This window comes from Cornus florida, unplaced genomic scaffold (assembly GCF_030987335.1).
Source record: "Cornus florida cultivar Cherokee Brave unplaced genomic scaffold, ASM3098733v1 CherokeeBrave_3.0.0_Hap2_Chr02, whole genome shotgun sequence".
Lineage (NCBI taxonomy): Eukaryota > Viridiplantae > Streptophyta > Magnoliopsida > Cornales > Cornaceae > Cornus > Cornus florida.
The window spans coordinates 53,168,897-53,191,618 of NW_026775572.1; the positions used below are offsets into that span (position 1 = coordinate 53,168,897).

Sequence of the window (22,722 nt, forward strand, 5' to 3'; positions counted from 1 at the left end):
GTGGAGATGGCCCTCTCTTCCCCATTTGTGTTGCCAAGTCCACACAGTCTCATGGAGTTGCAAAATGCAGTTATATATAGAACAAAGTGTGTGTGTGCGTGTGTGCAGATGAGAGTGGTTGATCCATATAAATGTCCTTTATCAGAAATGATCTGCTTTATTCTTTTGTTTATATGGTCGATAGTTTTGAGGCCAACCACAATCATCTTTGTTGAAATAATAACATAAGCATAGAGCAAATCAGAGAATTCTTACCTCAAGAGTTGTTGGAAAATTGTTTGGAAGCATTTGTTTTCATTAGGGTTGGACGACTGGAATGTCATTTCTCTTTATTTTCCAAAATAATAATAATAATTGAAAATGGAGGTATATATATCATCCACATCAGTCCAAGAAAGTGAGGGTTTGTCTTGGAGGTAAAACCCATGAAATTTTTAAGAACATACTGTATCTCACGTCCCTAGCCTCTAGTCTCTGCTTCAAAAACAAGGCCCTCGAAAGCTACAATTCAATTAAAAAAAACAATTAAATCAAGGCAATGAAATCATTACCTTTTATATTCTCTACACAATCTATATTCACAAATCTGCCGCCTTTTTAGGATAAATTCAGTCTTTCATAAATAAAAAATAAAGAACCACTACAGAATGGGAAGTTCACTCCAAAGTGTGTGTATATATATATATATATATATAAACATGGAAATAACATCATTTTATAAAATCCCAGCAAGGGCCATATAAATGCAAAAAAGTAGAAACATTAAAAATGCCATGGAGAATATAAACAGAACCATTGAATTTTGATGACCAATTCAAATTCTTTTCCATGAATCAACAGAAATCACAGTACGAAGGACCTAGGATTTTACAATGGAATCCATTTCATTTCCATAAAACTCATAAGAGTTCTATTAAGAGTCACACAAAAACACACTCACACACCCACTCGACCCTACGGGGACTTGAAGTCTTGACCTTCTACTTTGAAAGAAGAGGAAGTACGGTTATTAAGAGTCACTGTGATATTTCTAAAAGATGGTAATCTCAATTAAGTCCTAGAAGCATGGGCATCCGGATGTGTCTGTACACGCACACGAAGCAATGACATTGTGAGTTGAATGTGTACTACCGATTGAAGAATATGAACAAGACTTTCTCATTATGTCCATGTTAAATACTAGATATATAACCATAAAGAGAAGGTAGGGTACACAAACTGGTGTTATACAAGTCGGTCTTTTTACCATCTACCACACCCTAAGAAAGAGGGCATTGGTTAACCTGCACTATAGCCATTTTAAAAAAAAAAAAAAAAAAAAAAAACCTGCACTATAGCCGCCAGCTACATAACTCCAACACCGTACGAGGAGAGAGGTGAAGTTGTTGCTGATCCAGCAACATCTAACCATCCAAAACATGTCCACTCGTTACGTAGGACTATAGCGGAGATGTTGCTCGTAGAAATTGATCAACTGTCATAATACAGAAAACAAAATATAAGTGACATTAACAGCATACTAGCAGTCATAACATAATAGTTGCAATAATATTTGTTGTAGAAACCATAGCAGTGTTGATGAGGAAGAAAGAACAATGAGAAAAGAGAAGCCATTACCAGAAGTGGATTGTTAGTCTTGAGAAATTTGTTATCCACAACCACTTCTTTCCCGTCAGACCTACATGTATGCAACCAAGATAATTTTCTTAAGTACTACATACATACTAAAGGAAGCTTAATGACTAAACTAGATTCTAGCCCGCTTGAATAGTTACACAGTTAATACTTTTCTATAACGAAAAAATTCTGTGACATTGAGAAGTCAATGTCCTTTTAACTTGGAAAAACTACTCTTTCTTCTTAAGCTGCATATTCTAAGCCTATATCACCTCAGTACAAACCACAATTGTGTTATCTATTCATGCACGATCTCTGTCAGGCAATTAACTAATATTCTATATATCAAAACGAAGTTTTTGCTACCTTGCAAGTAATTGATGCTAGATGTAGATGTAATGCAGACCATACAGCAAAGATGCTTGTAGAATCACAACACACATATTATATAGTAGAAATATATAAAAAGAAGAGAAAAAAGAGAATTGCGTAAAGACTTGAATGAGATAAATTACTCATTCACAGCTCTAGTATTTATAGATAAAATGAGCACATGCTCATATTACAAGAAAGGAAACTAAATCAAATCAAAAATCAAATCACAACTTATTCTAAAGCATATTCTATAGCATAGTCAACTATCTACTATTATGGTAAGTCATACCATAAATCGTGATATCATATATATGCTATTATATGCATAGTCAAATCTCTGCTATTATGGTAAGTTATTCCATAAATTGTGATATCAAAAATGCTAACACTTCCCCTCAAGTTGGTGCGTGGATATCTGAAACGTCCAACTTGGACAATGCATTCTCAAACACAATCTTGCTGACGCCATTTGTAAGAATGTCTGTAAGCTGCTGAGAGCTTGTGACAAATGGAGTGCAAATTTGACCAGAGATGATCTTCTCTCGAATGAAGTGACGGTCCACCTCTATATGTTTAGTCCTATCGTGCTGAACAGGATTTGCTGCTATGCTAATGGCAGACTTGTTGTCGCAGTAGAGTGAGAAGTAAGCGACACTGAAAGGCACAAGTCTGTCATCAAGGTTTTCAGCCAAAGCAACTCACCTACCCTAAGAGCCATAGCCCTATACTCTGCCTCTGCACTAGATCGACAGACAACATCCTACTTCTTACTGCGCCAAGTAACCAAGTTACCACCAATAGTGGTACAATAACCTGAAGTAGACCTCCTATCTGAAATTGAACCTGCATAATTAGCATCTGTCCAAGCCTCAACACGTAAGTGACCATGATTAGCAAACAAAATACCACGGCCTGGACACCCTTTTAAGTAGCGAAGAATCCGAATAGCTGCATCAAGGTGTGAGGCACAAGGAGAGTGCATGAATTGACTCACGACACTCACGGCATAAGCAATGTCAGGTCGAGTCATGGATAAATAGATAAGCTTCCCCACAAGTCGTTGATACTAACCAATATCTGACAACAACTCCCCCTCAGAATCAGCCAACCGATGATTCTGCTCAATCGGAGTATCAGCAGGACGAGCGCCAAGCTGACCAGAAGTAAAAAGCAAGTCAAGAACATACTTGCGTTGAGAGATGAAAATGCCAGTCTTAGAGCGAGCCACCTCAATGCCCAAGAAGTACCGTAGGGAACCAAGATCCTTAATCTCAAACTGACGGCCAAGATAGCTCTTAACCTCATTAATTCCGGTAGTATCATCGCCGGTAAGAATAATATCATCGACATACACAATGAGAGCAACTGTCTTACCGCCTGAATGACGTAAAAACAAGGTATGATCAGCTGCACTTTGATGGAAACCAAACTTGAGCATAGCAGTGCCAAAGCAATCAGACCAAGCTCGAGGAGACTGCTTGAGGCCATATAGAGAACGACGAAGACGACATACCATACCAGAATGAGCAGGAGAACGAAAGCCCGGAGGAGGAACCATGTACACCTCCTCCTGTAAATCACCATTAAGAAAGGCATTCTTGACATCTAATTGAAATAGAGGCCAAGATCGAATTGCAGCAACGAAAAATAATACACGGATGGTATTCATCTTAGCAACAGGGGCAAAAGTCTCTTGATAATCTATGCTATAAGTCTGAGCATAACCCTTGGCAACCAATCGGGCCTTGTAACGAGCAACTGACCCATCTGGATTATGCTTAACTGTAAACACCCAAAGACAACCCACAGCCTTTCGTCCAATAGGAAGCGGAACCATATCCCAAGTCTGATTTTTTTTAAGTGCTTGTAGTTCTTCTGTCATAACATCACGCCATTGAGGTTATGCTAGTGCATCTGCAACACTGGAAGGAACAGGAACCGAGGCAACAGAAACAAGAAAACTCCAATAGGAGGGTGAGAGAGCATAATCAGAAACAAAATTAGAAATAGGGTAAGTATAAGAACGCTTATCCTTTCGAAGAGCAATGGGGCGATCATCAAGCGAAACAATAGCTTGAGAAGGCGGAGCTGGTGCCGAAGGAACAGGGCAGTCGATCGTGGGAGTAGAAGCTTGTACCTGTTGTCTCCGACTATAAACCTGTGAAAAAGGAACAATTCCCCCTGCTGGAGGGGTATCACGAGGAGGAATTATAGAAGAAGAAATAGGTAATGGTAGAGGAGTTGAAGACGGAAGAAGGTGATCATCCATTATATTCAATGGGAACCATTCACTCTGAGAACCAAATGAACCACTATAGTATGGTGTATGCTCAAAGAAAGAAACATCCATGGATATAAACCGCCGACGAGTGGGAGGATGCTAACATCTATAACCTTTTTGAGAGTGAGAATAGCCCAAAAATACACACTTCAAAGCCTTGGGGTCAAGCTTTGTACGAGTTTGCCCCAATTGCCGAACAAAGCACACACACCCGAAGACTCGCGGAGGAATCAAAAATAGAGATGAATTGGGATGTAAGATTGAGAGTGGACTGCAAAGTTAAGAATCCTAGAAGGAGTCCTATTAATGATGTAAACAGCGGTTAGAACTGCATCTCCCCAAAATGACTGGGGAACATTCATGCCAATGCAGATTGCTCTGGCTAAGTCAAGGATGTGACAATTCTTTCTCTCAGAACGACCATTTGGTTGAGGAGTTTTAACATTAGCCAGCTGATGCTCAATCCCAAATTCTGTACATAACCGTTGTACCTCCTCATAAGTGTACTCTGTACCCTGGTCAAATCGGAATTTTTTAATGGTACGACCATATTGAGTCTGAACCATTGTCATAAAATTTTTAAAAATGGTGTATACCTCATTTTTGGTTTTCATAAGATAAACCCAAGTAATACGACTATGATCATCAATAAACAAAACGAAATATCGAAATCCAAGACTAGAAGTAACTGGGCAAGGACCCCACACATCTGAATGAACAAGATTAAAAGGTGTTAAAGTAGATTTATTACTACTAGCAGGATAATTGGAACGAACATGTTTAGCCATATGACATGTTTCACAGGATAAATTTGACACTGCCACATTGCAAAATAAGGAAGGAAATAAATGTTTCAAATAACCAAAAGAAATATGTCCTAAACGCATGTGCCAACGCATAAGCTGGGCATTATTAGATGAAACAATATTAGAAAATGAAGCTGAATGTGCTTGAGGTGACAAAGGAGCATCCAACAGGTATAAACCGTCCACTTCACGCCCACTGCCAATCGTCCGTTTCGACACCAGATCCTAAAAAATACAATGAGAGGGAAAGAACGTTACACTACAATTTAATTGTTTGGTAACGCTACTAACAGAAATAAGATTTGTAGTCAACTTTGGAACATGAAGTGTATTTGACAAAGTTAATGAAGGAGTAACTGATATGTGACCCTTCCCAACAATGGAAGATGGAGAGCCATCCGCAAGGCGGACCTTGCGTTGGCCAGAGCAGATACTATAAGATTGGAAGAGTGAGGACATACCAGTCATATTGTCTGAAGCACTAGAATCAATGATCCATGGTGTTGAAGATGTAGATACACTATGTGCAGACGTAATAGTACCTGAGTGGGCATAAGTGGAGGTTGGCTGAGATGATGCCTCCATTTGGTTGAAGAATTGCTTGAACTTGTCCAAATCAGCTTGAGTTAAGGTAACTGTGGCAGAAGATGTAGAGGCAGGGTTGTCAGGAGTTGACAACAAGATTGGTTGTGTAACAGAATGTGCAGAGGATTGAGGCTGTTGTTTCTGTTGCGGTGGACGTCCATGTAGAGCATAACAACGAGATTTGATGTGACCAATTTTTCCGCAATGGTCACACCGTCCACGTTGTCGTCCAAGAGGAGGACCAGTGGTAGTGCTCTGAACTGACTGGGATGGTGAAGTTCCTGAAAGGTTGGGAATCCGAACTGCCATAGCAGAACGATCAACAGAAGCAACACCTAATGGATGAGTCCGGCGGCTCTCATCTAATAACACATAGGAATATGCATCCTCAAGAGTAGGGAATGAAGATAAGCCCAATAAATGAACACGAGCATACTCAAACTCGTCGTTCAACCCAGCAAGAAACTGAAACACTCGATTCTTCTCCACAATTCCTGCATATAAAACTGCATCATCTGGATCCTTCTAAGAGTGGAAGGAATCATAATATGACATCTCCTTCCAAATAGCACGAAGCTTGGCGATGTAACCTGAAACTGTCAAGTCACTCTGAGAAATCCTGGTAATATCTCGCCCCAATTGGAAAATTCGTGCATTATTCTGCCTCTGAGAATAAGTGCGTTGAACTGAATCCCAAATCTGCTTAGCAGTCCTTATAAACATATAGCCAACAGCTATGTTTGGTTGCATCGAATTGACTAGCCAAGACATAACCATAGCGTTATCTGCAAACCACTGTGGATATGCCTTCTCTGACTCAGCTAGCTCTTTCTCAAAACCAGTAATATAGTCAATCTTGCCTTTGCCACCAATGAACATCTTGGCAGACTGTGCCCAAATCAAATAGTTGGAACCATCCACCTTCACTGTGGTGATTTGAAGTCCTGGATTTTCTGATGAGTTGGTGGAAAAAATGGCACCACCACCCACAGAACGTGAGCCAAGAGAATTAACAGTCGAGAACCCTGAATCTGCCATAATCTGTCACACGACAATAAAAAGAACTCCAAAAAACACCACAAATTCTGTTAATAAATCAAAGGGCCTCCTCAGACCATTAACAATGTCTCCTCAGACCATTCCCAAAAAATCTAAATACATACCTTTTTTTAAGGAGCGCTGCCTGCTTACATATAGCCAGACAGCCTCCTTCTTAATATTCGGAACCTCTTTGTAAACTAATTTGTTTTTACCCAAGTCCTTCTAGGTGTTGGAAACCAACTATCCCAATTTACCCAATCCTAGAAGAGTGAAAAAGAAATTGTAAAACTTAAAAATACCTGTTTTCGATCACAAAACAGCAACACAGAAAAACATGTGTAGGCAACGTCACACGATGTCACAAACAGCCTAAGGTAGCTATCGCACAAGTAGCAAGGCTGCTGAAAGGTGTAGAAAGGTGTTGGCTTTGATACCAAGTAGAAATATATAAAAAGAAGAGAAAAGAGAGAATTGCGTAAAGGCTTGAATGAGATAAATTACTCATTCACAGCTCTAGTATTTATAGATAAAATGAGCACATACTCATATTACAAGAAAGGAAACTAAATCAAATCAAAAATCAAATCACAACTTATTCTAAAGCATATTCTATGGCATATTCTATAGCATAGTCAACTATCTACTATTATGGTAAGTCATACCATAAATCGTGGTATCATATATATGCTATTATATGCATAGTCCAATCTCTGCTATTATAGTAAGTTATTCCATAAATTGTGGTATCATAAATGCTACCATATATATATAACAAAAAAAAAACTATATATTTTATAATAAACAAAAAAAAATTATTCAGAAACGTTAAACGTTATAAAAAAAATCCGGAATGATGTAATTCAGAAAGGAGTCCTGATTAGATTGACTTCAATATAATTATTTGGCAATACACGGGACTGCTTGCATGGTACCTATTTTTATAGCTGAAACAGAATTTAATTTTCATTTTGAAAACAATCTGAGTGAAGCATAGTGTACAACTCTTGCAATTTGACTCAAGGAAATGAGGTACTTAGCAGGTCCCCAATGAAAAAATGATGATACATCAGAAACATCATGATAAATAATACAAGTTGCACAGGTACTATGACATTAAGGCTAGAAGCCTAGAACAAATGTCAAGTTGCGCTTTAAGGTCATGTTGCGCTTGATTTTTAAGTATTACTAACCCATATAATATTGTTATTTAACGGGTAAAAAAAATGTTAAAACAAGTAAATTGTTTTAATTTTGATAGGAGTAAAACATATGTTAAGGGAACATGTAACCAAAGCTGCAAAATGCCTATGTGATGACAGGCAATGGCTCTACAGTTTGCCCAGATGCCTTTACGGTAGGCCATCTGCGTGTCATATGTAAATATATATACAATGCGTATCCATGTATATAGGTCTATATGGCTTCAAAAATAGGAGGTATTTCTCACAATCTGAATAACCAGGGGGACCTTCGGAGGTTGTGGATGGGAGAAAAACAATTTAAACCACTGAGAGAAGAGGACTGGAGATGAAACAGTCTGGAGATAAATGGGTGTCACTGTCAGTTTTATATATCAGTTGCCATGATTGTCTTCTCCTGAAAAGAGTCCTGGAGAACTGTATTTGTACATGTCAGTTAAAAGTTGCTTAATAAGTTTGAAGTTCCATATGTCCATACCCTTGGTAACCTGATCAAGATGCAACCAGCAGCACTGATTGTGTACCTTGCCTGTGTTTAACTCGAGGCACGACATGAGTGGCTTGGTGTCACACTTGACAGCCCTTACCTTAAAACATCAGGTAAAATATGGTGCAACCCCTTCATGGTAACACCATAAGATGGTTGACAAACCTATTACATTAACAAAGTTTGTTGATTTGCTTGTTCAATTAGTGTATTTCAGATTAAATGCACATCTTGATCGCATAGATTAAGGGATAAAAGGGAATAATTTAGAAAATAAATAGCATGAGTTCCAATCTTAATGCCTGGAAGATCTTTACACTGCAACTAAAGATGACCAAAATGGTAAAATCAGGGGAATTTGGGAGATGAGCTTGACAGTTCCGCCATTAATGGCAATCCAAACTTGGGGTTTCACCTAAGCAATTAGAGAGAATGGAGAAGCTTTGTCTCACAAAAGCAAAAGAATGAGAGGAGAGATGAGGATGTATGCAGATTGTATAGTCGCAGGTTGTAGGGATGACAAAAATGACAATTGTCATTTCATTTATTGGGCAACGGGTGCAGCACCAGAAACTTTCTTTGCTATGCCAAATGCCAATAGCATCACCCAATATCTATATTACATAAAAAAAAAAATTGCATCATAGTGATTTTATATTATTCAAAATTTTCTAACTCATCCACAACCTTCCTTTAAAGAAAATACCATTTATTTAAAAGTAACATGAGATAAGAATAAATAAAACATGTTTATTAAAAATTTTATATAATCATACAATGTCCCAAAGGAAAAAGGAAAAAAAGAAAAGAAAAAAAGGATATGATAAGTAGTCAAGCCTGTCACATGCTGAGAATATAGTAGGAGATAAACTGGTAGGTCATTTGGACCCAGTATTGGTAACTTTCGTAACAAAATCTGAGTTAGTATCATTGTTTTAGTTTTGTTTATTTCTGACTGTTAGTAGGTTTCGATATACCTCATAATCTATGGACTTTGAAGATGAAATTTGGAGATCATGACAAGGGTAAAAAGGTAAAATCATGTTGTTGGCATATAGGTCTCAAATACTAAACTCACCGATTAGGGTTTTATGTTAAACATTCATATCATATATCATGTTTAGATTGCATCATATACATTATTGAATGCATTATATAGATTTTAAAAAGGAAAATTGTGTTTCTTAAGAAACAATTATCAGTTGAACCCCACTGTTTCAGTTCAATCAACTGAACCAACATTCTTGAGGCTCTCAAATTATCATTCCAGTTATAGAAGAGAGAGAGTTGTTTGCCCAGGAAGTAAACAACAAAAAAGCCAACCAAAACTTACATGGGAGGAAGTAATTAAAAATTATTTTAAAAAATTAAATCAAAGAGAAGACATGGTATATAATAGGAAAGAACGATAAAAGATAATTCATGTAGCCGACCCCATCCATATGGGATAAAGGCAAGGATGATGATGATGATGATGATAAAGCATATACTTAGAGCATATAGAGAACATGCAGGCAATTGAGAACAGATTTCCTTTCTTTTCATCATCTAAGCATATTGCATTAAAAGATGAATACTATTTGGAGTGTTAAATCATTCTATCCAAAGAGCAACAAAAGAGATCCAACATCAAATCACACAAGGAAAGAATAAGGAAGTTGGACAGCAAGCAAAGGAAATCTAATTATGAAAAAAAAAAAAAAAAAAAAAATGGATTGCATTTGTAGATCAACAGCAACAAAGTTCGCGGAAGCACGTCTGGCATAAGTTTGGATTATGACATATTGGTCGTTCTACGGGATTAGAATCTGAGAATTAGGGTTAAATTACCCTGGCTTTATAAGGGATTCGATCTGGCTAGCCTAGAGTCCTATAGTCTTTTCCCTTTGGGGTTTTCCACATAAATATGTGTTCTAAATTACCTTCATTGACAACTAGGCTTTTTAAAAAGACTTATTAACCCTCCTCTAGGTCTATTAGGGACTTGGCATACTCTGAAAAATCTAGACTCGGATAACAGTCTAAACTAAATATGAGAAAATTAAAACCTAGCACAATAATAATAATAAGTATGAAAAATTAAGAATAATCTTTATATAGTACTAAAATAAACAAGAAAAGACCATCACCATCATCCTTGCGTCAATCCCATATGAATGGGGTCGGCAACATAGAATTTTTTTTCTTTCCATTCTATTCTATTAGAAGCCATCTCTCCTCTAATATTTAACTTTTTATAATCATGTCTAATGACTTCATCCCATGTTAATTTTAGCGACCTCTCTGCCTCCTACCCTCTATGCAAATTAACCTTCCTCTTCTCACCGGGGCAACTATAGATCTTCTGTGTATATGTCCATACCACCTTAGTCTACTCTCTCTAATAGGTGTCACACCTAATTTTCCCCTCACATTTTGGTTTGTAACCCTAGCTCTTCTGGTGACTCCTATCATCCAGCCATGGTTCGGGGTGTGTATGGAATTCACATGAGAACCGGACGATTCTCTATACATATCGGCTGTTACATAGTAGAACTGGCTTATTTAACTGCCAATTAAAATTTCACTTTTTAATGGGCGTGTTTGGCCCAGCTCATGTAGCAGCCTGGCTCACCCAACTTAAAATTTTGAACCTCCAATGTTTTGCTTTTATAGTGCTCCATGCTCATTTCTCCATCAAAAGTTACCAATGTGGGACATGTAGTCTTCTTGTTTAGCATCATCTGCTGTTTTAAAAGTTTAAAACTTATTCAGTGTGGAATCAAACATGTATAGAGTAAAATATGTCCAATGAAAGCTGTGTACAATGCATGAAAGGAAACAACAAATAGGTTTCTCGCCATTATTACTATTTACACAACCTAAAAAATAGCTTAAGGAAACAACAAATAGTTAATTTCGTTAAAAATATAATTAATAAATCTTTTAATAATGATATCAACTCAAATTTATGGATGGGTTATTACTTGTGTCATCTTCAAAAAATCACTAAAATTCAATAAAAATCCATGTTTATTGAGTTATGGGGTAAAAAATTGCGTATTAGTGCACTTAGGGCACTACGTGTGAAGTTAAAACAAATTAACTACTGCAATAACCGATTCCATTACGTAACACCGATACGGGCCCAATTCCGTTGCACCACGACTAAGAACTTTGCATCCATCTTAATATCTCCATTTCTACTACATAAATTTATTGTCCTTCCCCCTTCTTGTTTGGTTAGATAGAAGAGAAGGGAAGAAAATAACACCTTACTTTGTTAGTTAGGAGAGAGGAGAAGAGATTGTTGATAAAATATTAGGTTTATCTAATAACTATGAAGGGTAGTGGTGTGACTTAAAATTTTTATAACCTCCTTGTCTCTCTTCCTTCCTCTTTTCCGTTCATATTTGGAGGGATTAAAATTTGTGAAAGATAAAGGATGACTCATCCATCCTCTTTTCCCTTCCCTCCTTGTCTCCTTTCTACCAAACGAAGGAAGTTTGTTCTTCCTTCCTATGTTCCCTCCTCCCCTACCTTCCTTCCTACCAAACAGAGGCCTAGAATTGTTCATAATTACTATGTCATCATCAAACAACATTCACCAAGGAATGTTTTCTTCTAAATCTTTTTTGAACTCATCTAAAATTAATGTGAATAAATATGGACTTAGTAAATAGACCCTTGGTGCAAACCCACGTTTATAGGAAAATCTCTAGTCTCATTTTCCGTAGAAATAGTATTCTTGCTTATTTCGATGATCCTCGATACAGAAGAAAAGTTCGAGAATTACCAAATATGGGACTATAGAAGTGCATTTAATCGTCAAAAAAAGAAGATTTGATTGAGTATTGGGAAGTCAAGGAATTTAGGCCAAAATATCAAAATGAAAGTAGATCGGTTTTTTTTCATTCTTGAGGAAGTGCATACACCGCATCTAATGCGAACTCTAGCTTTGGTATTTAGATACATATCTTGAATAATCTTTATCGTATCTTTTATTAATGTCGTTGAAGATTTAATGGTGGAATCAATGGAGGAAAATCCTCCAATAATTGATGTGGTTTCCTATTATTGATGAATCAATTGAGAAAATTCCTCAGTGTTTCCTATTTTCCCTCTCTTTCCATTCCCATCATTGCTTCTCCTATATAGAGGAGCCTCCACCATTATATTGTTTATAAAAAGAGAATATTATACAAGTGATGTAGCCCTTTGGGCTCTTTGGCCATGGATGTAGGCCCTAGCAGTTGAACCACGTTATATTCTTGTGTTCTTCATTTTCTATTTTTCTCTTCACTAATACTTTATTATTTACAACATGGTATCAGAGCCTAATTTTTCTTCCTAGGTTCGGACCCTTATTTTGGAGTATCCCCTTAGCATTTGAAATGTTGCTAAGGGTTTCTCGGTGCTATTTATGACTCATTTGGGCGGCCAATGTGTTCAATAGCATTGTTCTTCCCCTTTATCGTGTCTACAACAATTTTTATAGACTTGTTTGCGCCACCGATGTTTTTGGTAGAATTGTTTTTGCCTTTGCCGTGTCTCCAACAGTTTTTATTGACTTATTTGGGCAGCCGGTATGTTCGATAGCATTGTTCTTCACCTTTGCCGTGTCTCCAGCAATTTTTGTTGACTTGTTTGGTCTGCCGATGAGTTCGGCAGCATTGTTCTTTGCCTTCTTTCTTTCATCATTCGCACTTGCTACTACTCGTCGTCTCAATGGCAAGTTGGGCATTCATGCTCCAACTTGAGGGGGAGTATTGAAGATTTAATGGAGGAATCCTCCAGTAATTGATGTGGCTTCCTATTATTGAAGATTTATTGTTACTAGAGGAATCAACGAAGAAAAATCTTCATTGTTTCTTATTTTCTATCTCTTTCCATTCTCATCATTTCTTCTCCCATATAGAGGTGCCTCCACCATTGTAATGTGTAGGAAAAGGGAGAATATTATAAAAGTGATGTAACCCTTTGGGCTCTTTGTGCCATGAATGTAGGCTCTAGTGGCTCAACCACGTAATATCTTTGTTCTTCTTGTTTTATTTCTTTCTTCACTCATATGTTTTATGCTTTACAACAAATGTGAATAAATATGGTGCAAACTCACATTAAGAAAAGATGAATAACCTTTTATTAAAAAAAAAGTAAAATTAAATATTCAGTTAAGGTTAAGCAAAATACTAGGAAAAAATAAAAAATAAAAATAAAAATAAAAAAATAAAAAATAAAAAACACACAAAAATGAAAACGAACCCATATGGAAACACATAAGAATATTGAATAATTGGGAATAGTGCGCAAACAAGCAATCAAGAAGAAAAACAATCACAAGAACACACAAGATATATGTGGTTCGGCAAAATCGTTTTGCCTACGTTCACGGAGCGCACCGAAAAAATTCACTATCAACAATAATGATGGGTGTTTACAAGAAGAGCTCTATTAGATCTGCTCTCTCTCTCTCTCTCTCTCTCTCTCTTGCACACAACACATCTCTTACCCTTGGGTTAATTCAAAAACCAAGTATTTATAGAGAAACAACTTGCGCCACAAGTATGCACCCTTTCGGAAAGAAAAACCTCGGTTTAAGAAACAAATCCCGCAATTCCAAAAGTCCATATCTCGAAGTCTCTGTGTCATCAATCAATCGAAGGTCTCCATGCTTCGATCAATATTGAACCTACTTTCGAGGATCGAAACTTCTTCATCTTTGATCATTTAACATAGCCCATATATCAATTGTTGCAAACACTGCTTCTGAGGATCGAACTTTACTCAACTTCGATCGATCGAAGTAAACCCATGCTTTGGGCGAAGCATAAGCTGCTTCAAAAAATAAATATCCTAGAGGCACTGCCCATGGATCCCCACGAGTTGTCCGAGTAGCTAGACCCCCGACTGGGGCTCACGAAGCGACAACATATACTGAACGAGTGATTTAGTCTCCACAACCTCAACATGAACATAGTCAATAAATAATCTTTTTATAAAAATGACATGGTGGAATTTTTTTTGCTTCTTTTTTCTTGAAACTTGTTAATAATAATTTCAAAGCACTCTATTTTAGATGGAAAGGTCAAGACCAACCTATAAATATTATTCGATTTCCAATCTCTTGACATTCTCGGTTTTCAAAACATGCATACATAGGTATGAGGCATCCCCTTTACCAGTGCTGGCAACTCCCCCCTCCCCACCCCGGCGATATGGGACGTCACAATCGCCCCTTTGGGACCTCACCTCCTTGTTGGTCTAACCCTCGTGAACTTGTACATGCTCCCCCATATTCCAGTTGTTAGGACTCACCTCACACTTTGCAATTATTGTCCTCTTTGCACCCTCTTGTCACCCATGGTTTTAAAACGCATCTATACAAGTAGGAAGCATCCCCCTTATTAGAGCCAACAGCTTCTCCCCCTAGGTGATGTGGGACATCACATCAACAATCTTAAAGACTATAGATAAACAAAGGTAACAAAAATAGATTCTAACAACCAACAACTTTAAGTAATATATATTTCCAAAGGTAAAACCACTGAAACAAAATTTAAAAAATATTCATTGAAAGAAAAATGAAAAAATATTCTTCCTTCGAAATTCAACACCCATCACTCTATCCTTCTGAAAATTTTAATCATATAGATTAGTGATGGCAACTCTGCGATGTAGGCTCATGGAAAGGGGCTTAAGGTTTTGATATATGGGCAAGGGAGCCCAACGTTTCCAACCTACTTCATGTCTCTTTTCCCTAAGCCGAAGTCTGTCATTTGAAGGTTAGAAGAGATTCAAAGAAAATTTTTATGGGGTGCTACTGGGGATGAGTTCGAGTATCACTTGGTAAACTGGGAGAAGGTGTGTTCCCCTATCTAGAAGGGGGGCTTGGGCATTCGAAGATTGGATTTGTTTAACAAGGCGTTGGTGGGCAAATAGCTTTGGAGGTTTAGGAGGAAGAGGAGCCATCTTTGGAGAGGGGTTATTGCTTGCCGGTGTGGAGAGGATGATGGTGGCTGGTTCTCCAAAGAAGTGAGATTTCCAGCGGACATGGGCATTTGGAAGCTTATCCAAAAGGTTTTTTTTTTTTTTTCGTAAGTAAAGATTGTATAAATGCATTCAAAAGGGCAACGTGTCCCTCAAATGCTACACAAGGCCAAATAAGGCCTTTAAACCCTCAAACATTCCAAAAAATCTACAAGCTCCTCCAAGGATTTACAATATCTCCCTAGAACCCAACAAAAAAGAGTATTAATAATAGAAAACTTCAACGTCCCAATCAGATTCTCCTTTCCTTCGAAGTATCTCCTATTTCTTTCAAGCCATAAACACCACAAGACACAAAAAGGAGTAACCCTCCAGAGATCACGAACTTGGGCCCCCACAGTACAACCTCTCCAAGCCTCAATCAAGTCTCTAAAAGATCTGGGCATAACCCACTGAACTCCAAACAAACTTAACATCAGCATCCAGCAATCTCGAGCCACAGGACAATGCAAAAGAATATGATCAACCGTTTCCTTGTCATTCTTGCACATGAAGCACCAATAGACCACAATCTGACACTTATCCGGAAGGGCGGGATGAGTTTCTAAACGTATTCGATTCAGGATTCGGAGCGGGAGCCACGTCATGTTTTTGGGAGGACTGGTGGTGCGGGGATTATGTTCTGGCTCGTAGGTCCCCTCAGCTGTTCAAGATCTCTTCAACTAGACATGCTCTGGTTGCCGACTTTTATCGTCTTGATAATGAATATTAACTTGGGATGTGCAATTTCGTAGAGGGTTTCACGATTGGGAGCTTGCAGGTTGCTGAGTTCTTTGCCTTGGTCGACAGTCAGGTTGTGGAGGGTGTGGGGATGGATGAGATGGTGTGGGTGGGCACGCCAAGAGGGGTGTTTAAGGTTGGGGCGTTCTACCATAGCCTGACGGTGATCCCAAGTCCTTCTTTCCCTTGGAAGGCAATTTGGAGGTCGAAAGCCCCCATTGAAGGTGGCTTTCTTTGCTTGGTGTGTTGTCCTCCATAGCATTCTCACCCTCAACAATCTTAGAAGAAGACCACAGATCGTGGTTAATTGGTGTTGTATGTGAAGACAGAGGAAACAATTAATCACCTCCTTCTCCACTACCGCGTGGCGAGGGATGTTTGGTATATGATTTTGGTCACTTTTGACATGTCTTGGGTGTTCCCAAGAACTACTTTGGATACGATTGAGGCTTGGAAAGTGTGTCTTGCGGAGAGTCGAGTCAGGGTCGTTTGGAGGGCCACTCCCCTTTGTTTATGGTGGGGTTTGTGGCGTGAGAGAAATAGGAGATCTTTTTAGGGAGAGGAGACTCCTTTTTGGTCTCTCAAATATAGCATCCTGCATACTTTATTCTTTTGGGTTAACGGGCGTAATTGTAAATCTTTGGGGGATTTTTTGGATTTTGTGGATAGCTTAAAGCTTTAGTTGACGCCTTTGGCATTTTGTGTATTCTTCGAAAGTGCTCTCCTCTTGAGCTCCTTTTATGAAATCCTACTTATCAAAAAAAATTAATAATAATAATCACCAATTCACCATATCAGAACCAATCAGAATTAAGAATCTTTAAGCTAACATCATGGTAAAATTCATGTAAAATTCTATTACTCATGATTCCTAGTTGGGGGATGGTTTGAGAATCATATGATTTTAAAACTTGCCTGGTGTGATTAATGACCATGTGGGCAACGATGGCCTAAGAACAGTACGGAAAGAAAATCTGTAGTAAATCATGTATATAATTACTAAATTTATCGAACAATCAATGTGTGAAAATTTTCCTATCTACAATTCTCTTGTGTTATGGAAATTATCTAAGTGGCTACTACTTATGCATATAATTGCATTGCAATAAATATTGATTATTCTTCATAACTAGCTATTTAAAACTAAAGTAACAGTGATCGGAAAAGAAAAAAACAAATACCGGATTGAAGAAAAGAAGGCAACATATAACTGGCTACCTCTGAGACCACTCCTACCATCCTACAGAAGCACACAAAAATTCTCTCTAACATGCACTTTCCAGTGGTTGATGACACCCCATTCTAGTTCAACTTGGGTGCAAATAATAATGACAATGAACCAGCATCCATGCTTTTTATAGATAAAGCAACAACAGTAAAAAAAAAAAAAAAGAAAAAAAAAAAAAAAGAAGATGGTCTCCCAACTGATATGCTCACAAAATGAGGAAGAGAACAAGAAAGATCTTAGATTTAGCATCAAACGCTAACTTCATCCTTGGAGAATGTATCAACTACAATCAGTGTCATTTTCCATCACTTCCGTGCACCAAACTTTGCAACCATCATTCTTTAAATTGCTTTCTCTTTCCATCATGTTTCTTATTGGCGTTTTGTATTTTGTACCTATATTTCTTCTACCCCATCAATTATGTCATACTTAGCAAGATTCTAAATTTCAACCCACTATTAAAGTGAAAACTCTTTTACTAACATCTTCTGTACCGACCCACTCCACCATAAGGTATAATATTGTCCGCTTTAGACCCGAGCCTACACGGTTTTGTTCTTGGATTTTACCCCAAAAGGCCTCATACCATTTGGAGATTACCAATTCTACATATGTAGCACTTCTCTTTTCCACACCCAGGCGATGTGGGATCGTGCACCCGTAGCCTGCCAACATGGTAGCTTGCCAGTGCCTCGCACCCACCCACAAGGTTGCCACAATCACCCCCCTTAGGGGCCCAACGTCCTCGTTGGCCACACTTCCGGTTGGGCTTAGGCTTTGATACCATTTGTAACGACTCTCTCCACCACAAGGTATGATATTGTCCGCTTTGGGCCTGAGCCCGCACGGTTTTGGTCTTGTGTTTACTCCAAAAGACCCCATACCATTTGGAGTGTATCAATCCTACATATATAGCACTTCCACTTTCCACACCTAGGCGATGTGGGGTCGTGCACCCGTAGCACGCCAGTGCCTCGCACCCGCCCACAAGGTCGCCACACAACTTCTTGTCCATATGAAACTAGAATTCTTGTCCATTTTCACTATATGTAGGCACCAATGCAGCAAATAGCTCTAAGGAAGGCCTAGCCAACAACCCGTAATATATGAGAAAAGAAGGCCTAACCCAAGGGTTAGGACCAGCATCTTATGATATGATACTTCAGAGTAGGCAAAACCCCGACCTATACGGAGAGTGAATAGGTCCCCAAAACTAAAATAACTACTTTTCACATGTTAGAAACAACTGAGTTAAAAAACTAAAATTTAAATTTCCCAACTCAAGCAAGTAAAGATTGTTATGGTGCAGAAAATAAAGAAATCATGCCACACAAGAACACCACCTTTTATGTGGAAAACCTCATCAGGGAAACCCTACCTAATTCAAGTAGATCGAATCCACTATAGAAGAGAGGTTTACAATCCTAGGTATCATATTCTAAAACCACCCAAGTTAACATAGATCCAAACTCATGGCAGTTGCCTTAAACACTGATGTTGTCCATCTACGAATCCACTCCTCGCGTTATTCGCTCTTCCACTCATGATTAATCTCCTTTACTAGTCGTCTGAACTTGTAGATTGTCTGGATTGTAACGTGTTGAACTGCACGAAGTACTTGGATTAAATAATCGACACTTAAGAACACTTCCTATGATGATGAATATAACAATATGTATTTCTTGCACTCTAGTATGCCTCTCAATGCTCTATTATGCTTGGTGTATGCTCATATATATTTATGAAAACATAGGATTGTTTATATAGACTTTGGAGGATAAAGAGTTTAGGGTTTTAAAATTTTAAAATCCCTTTGAAAACTGCCTTCGGCACTGTTCAATCGAACCTAGTGCAGCGAAGTACCATCAATCCTTCGATTGATTAACCTCCCTACACTTGGAACGCTTGGTTTTTTCCATTTAAAAACAACTTCTATGCGTTCAAAAAAGAAAATTAGGATCGAAACAAGTTTGTAATGAACCCTAGGTATGAATGCTAAGAATGCATGAATATGAACCCTAATTTGATGAGTGCATAATTTGAAATCTTCAAATTAACCTTGGATGGAGATAACTCAACTAACTAAACTAGTTTTTGAATAACATAAACAAAGTCCTACTGACCTAACAAAGCAACCCACTCTTTTCAAAGTCCTTAAAATTGAACTGGTGAAGAAATAGCTGTCATGCGTAAATAAATATATATATATATATATCTTTATGGTTTAACATTGATAACTAATGGAACCCCTTTCTACTTCAAGCACCCACTAGAGAACCATGAAGTGTGTGATTTGTAAGCACTATCATGCAACAACAACAACAATAATAATAATAATAACAAACGATAAGAAACTTCAAATTAACTTGAAGGAAATGAACACACCAATTTTAAAAAGTGAATTCACAGGGAAGTGTATTTTGGTTTAGGTGATTCACACAAATATAATATTTGCATCATCTAATATATTGTATCAACATAACTCTTAAGGCAACACTGTAAATAAGCCGCCCACATATATAGGAGAAAGTACAATTGGTGTTAAGTAAAAAAAAATTTCTAGGCAACATCACAAATGGTTCACAACCAAACAAAAAACTTTTACAACTGTCATCTCATCACATTGACCTCAAGGCAGGAGAAAAATATAATTTAACAACATTCCACTAATATAAAACCTAACATCCAACTATATTATGTTCAATTAGAGCTGAATTTTATGGACCCTGTCAATTCATGTGGGACATCTTGCAGTGTCAAAAAAAACTGCTAGAAATGGTTTGTAAAGTTTGTTCATCCTTTTGTATGAACAGAAGAAAATATTCTAATAGAATTGTTTTCAAGAGTTCTTATAACAAAAAGAAATTTTCAGATAACTAAAAAAATCATGTTCTCTGAAATTTGAATTTTTTTTTTTAACTATGTCAACCAAATGAATTTTCAAATTCTGTTCTGTTCTCCAAGAACAAAAAATTGCTCTTAGAAAATTGAATCAAAAATGCTCAACTAAATGATGATTTAGTATTCAATTGAATCGAAAATTGCTCTTCGATAGGATGTTTCTCAACCGCTTGACTAAAGTGATAAAAAATATGGAATATTTAGAAAAAACTAAATTTCAATAAGGTATCATAGAAAGAAAAATAGAAGGACAAAATTAATCATAGAAACATTTAGGAGCAAAGTTGGAGTGGGTCACAAACCTCTTAGCCATAAAGGTCACCAAAACGTCCTGAACATTGTTTGATACAGAAGCTGAATAGCTTATCGGCTTGATAATCTCAGTGATGGTAGACATATTTATGGAATTATCATAGGTATTCTTGAGACCCAAATCATTCGCCATGGAATTAGGAATTTGAATCCTTTGCCGCGTAACTCTCCCACAAGAGACATCAGTGCTTCTTGATAATGCATTTTGTGCATCATTTGGTACACAAGAGGCTGCATCCTGTTTAAACCTCTTAACAGAACCAGACTTCCTCCTTTTAGCTCCAGTGCAGCGACCAGCTTGACCTTGTTCCACATTATCAACCTTCAAGAGACCATTCGCAGCAACATTTTCCTCTGAAGCACATGCACTTTGGAAATGTATTGCAAACTTATCCCCGTTACCCTCATTGGTAGGCATTGTTCCTTTAAGCTCACTGAGCTTTAAATCCAATTCATTCCGGTCGTTCATTTCTTCAATTTGTTGAGAAACCATATTAGGATCACTCTCATTTGCTTGCTTTGCTATTTTGGCATTGCTGACACCCCCAACATTATTTTCCCCCTCATTGGCAATGACCGAGACATTCACAGGAATAGAAGGCAAAGGTTCATCCATAATCTTGACCTGGACAGTAGGTATATTATAAGTAGCAGCAGCAGGGGAATGCTGCTGCTGCTTCTTGGGTTGATAATGAGGACCCCCATACTTGCGCTTACGTCTACGTGTAGACCTATGCTTCCCTGATCTCAAGCTTCAAAAATCGAATAAAAATGAAAGAAAGTGGTATCAAACATGCATTTAATACATAAATGGTATCATAAAAATTACAACATGAGTAAAAGGAGGTAAATTGGGAAGAAAGGAGGGGAACGGGAACCTTTCTTCAAATGCATCAATGACGTCTGTACATGACAGCAGATTGTCTATGGGTTCCCAGGTGTTAGCTGTCTCCGGCCAGCCTCGCCTTTAAAAGAAAATTTAAAAGAAAATATATATCTAAAATGATTAGATCATCAAAACTACAAATATATTCAATCCATTGGTTGATTAATATAGCAAACAATTTCTTCAAAATTTTATCAAAATTATTTGATGTAAAAAGCTTACAAACATATACATATATATATATATATGTATATGTATATGTGTGTGTGCATTGTGTGTGTTTGTAGTATATAAATTCAGCACGCACCATTTGATGAGATATTGGACTTCCCCCTTTTAAGCAGCATTCGAGATTGTCAATCCACAGACAGAACCCCACAAAAGCAGGAAAAGCAAATGTGCAAATTACAAAAATGTATGCAACTAATAAATCCAAAAAAGATGTTTAATTGATGAGAGAGAGAGTAGAGAGAGACTGACCTTTCGAACCCTTTTCCTGCGCACCGCTTCAATCTCGTAAAACCCTTCAGCAAGCTTGGGACGCTCAGCCTCCTCATCGTTTCCATCCTCGATTTGGAGGTCTTCGAATTGATCGTAACCCTCTCCCTCTCCCTCTTCCTCTTCTTCACCCTCATCTCCATCTCCTTCCCCATCCCCTTGATGATGCTGCTCAGCCTGGTCCTCCGCCGCAGCCGCCCCCTCATCACCGTCCCGAGGCATGTCCGACGCTTGGCCGCCGCCGTCGTTCTCAATCGGAGTTGGTAATGCTTCCGAACTACTGGTCGCTCCGCTCTTCTTCTTCCCTCCCTTCATTCTCTCTCTCAATCTATTTTCTCTCTCTATAATAGAGATTCTTCTGGAGACTGCTGAATTTCTTCTCTGGCTTCTTCTATTGTACTGCGACTGTTATGTACGGAAACACAAAAACATTGCTTTTCTCAGGGAAAATTTTGAATGAAAGCAGGAGAGGCTCAATCTGGACTCGTCAGAAATATTTTTATTAGCCCTATATTTACTCTGTTTTTATATTATATATTGATTTCATAAAAAAATTTACCCACACTTTCACAAGGTGGACCTTACTCTTTCTTATTAGTACTTAGTATTAATCAGCAATTTTATTAGTAGGTTCACTAATGGTTTTTAATGATGCATCTTAATACTACTTATCAACAATTTTATGAGTAGATGAGTTAACTTTTTTTATATGACGTCAATTTTCGATCATAGGGTTTTGACCAGGAAAGATCCATACCCG

At 37.8% G+C, this 22,722-nt stretch overlaps 1 protein-coding gene across 1 annotated transcript; it reads right to left on the reverse strand.

Moving 5' to 3' along the window:
• Positions 1–774: 774 nt before the first annotated feature.
• On the reverse strand, positions 775–22,467 carry LOC132294988 (chromo domain protein LHP1-like). The gene is made up of 6 exons (XM_059793051.1): positions 21,945–22,467; positions 21,772–21,797; positions 21,457–21,543; positions 20,569–21,330; positions 1,618–1,678; positions 775–1,474 (listed from the first exon to the last, which is right to left on the reverse strand). Exons 1-6 carry the CDS (start codon positions 22,275–22,277, stop codon positions 1,430–1,432), a joined length of 1,314 nt encoding a protein of 437 aa, XP_059649034.1. The 5' UTR covers positions 22,278–22,467; the 3' UTR covers positions 775–1,429.
• Between the last annotated feature and the right edge of the window lie 255 nt (positions 22,468–22,722).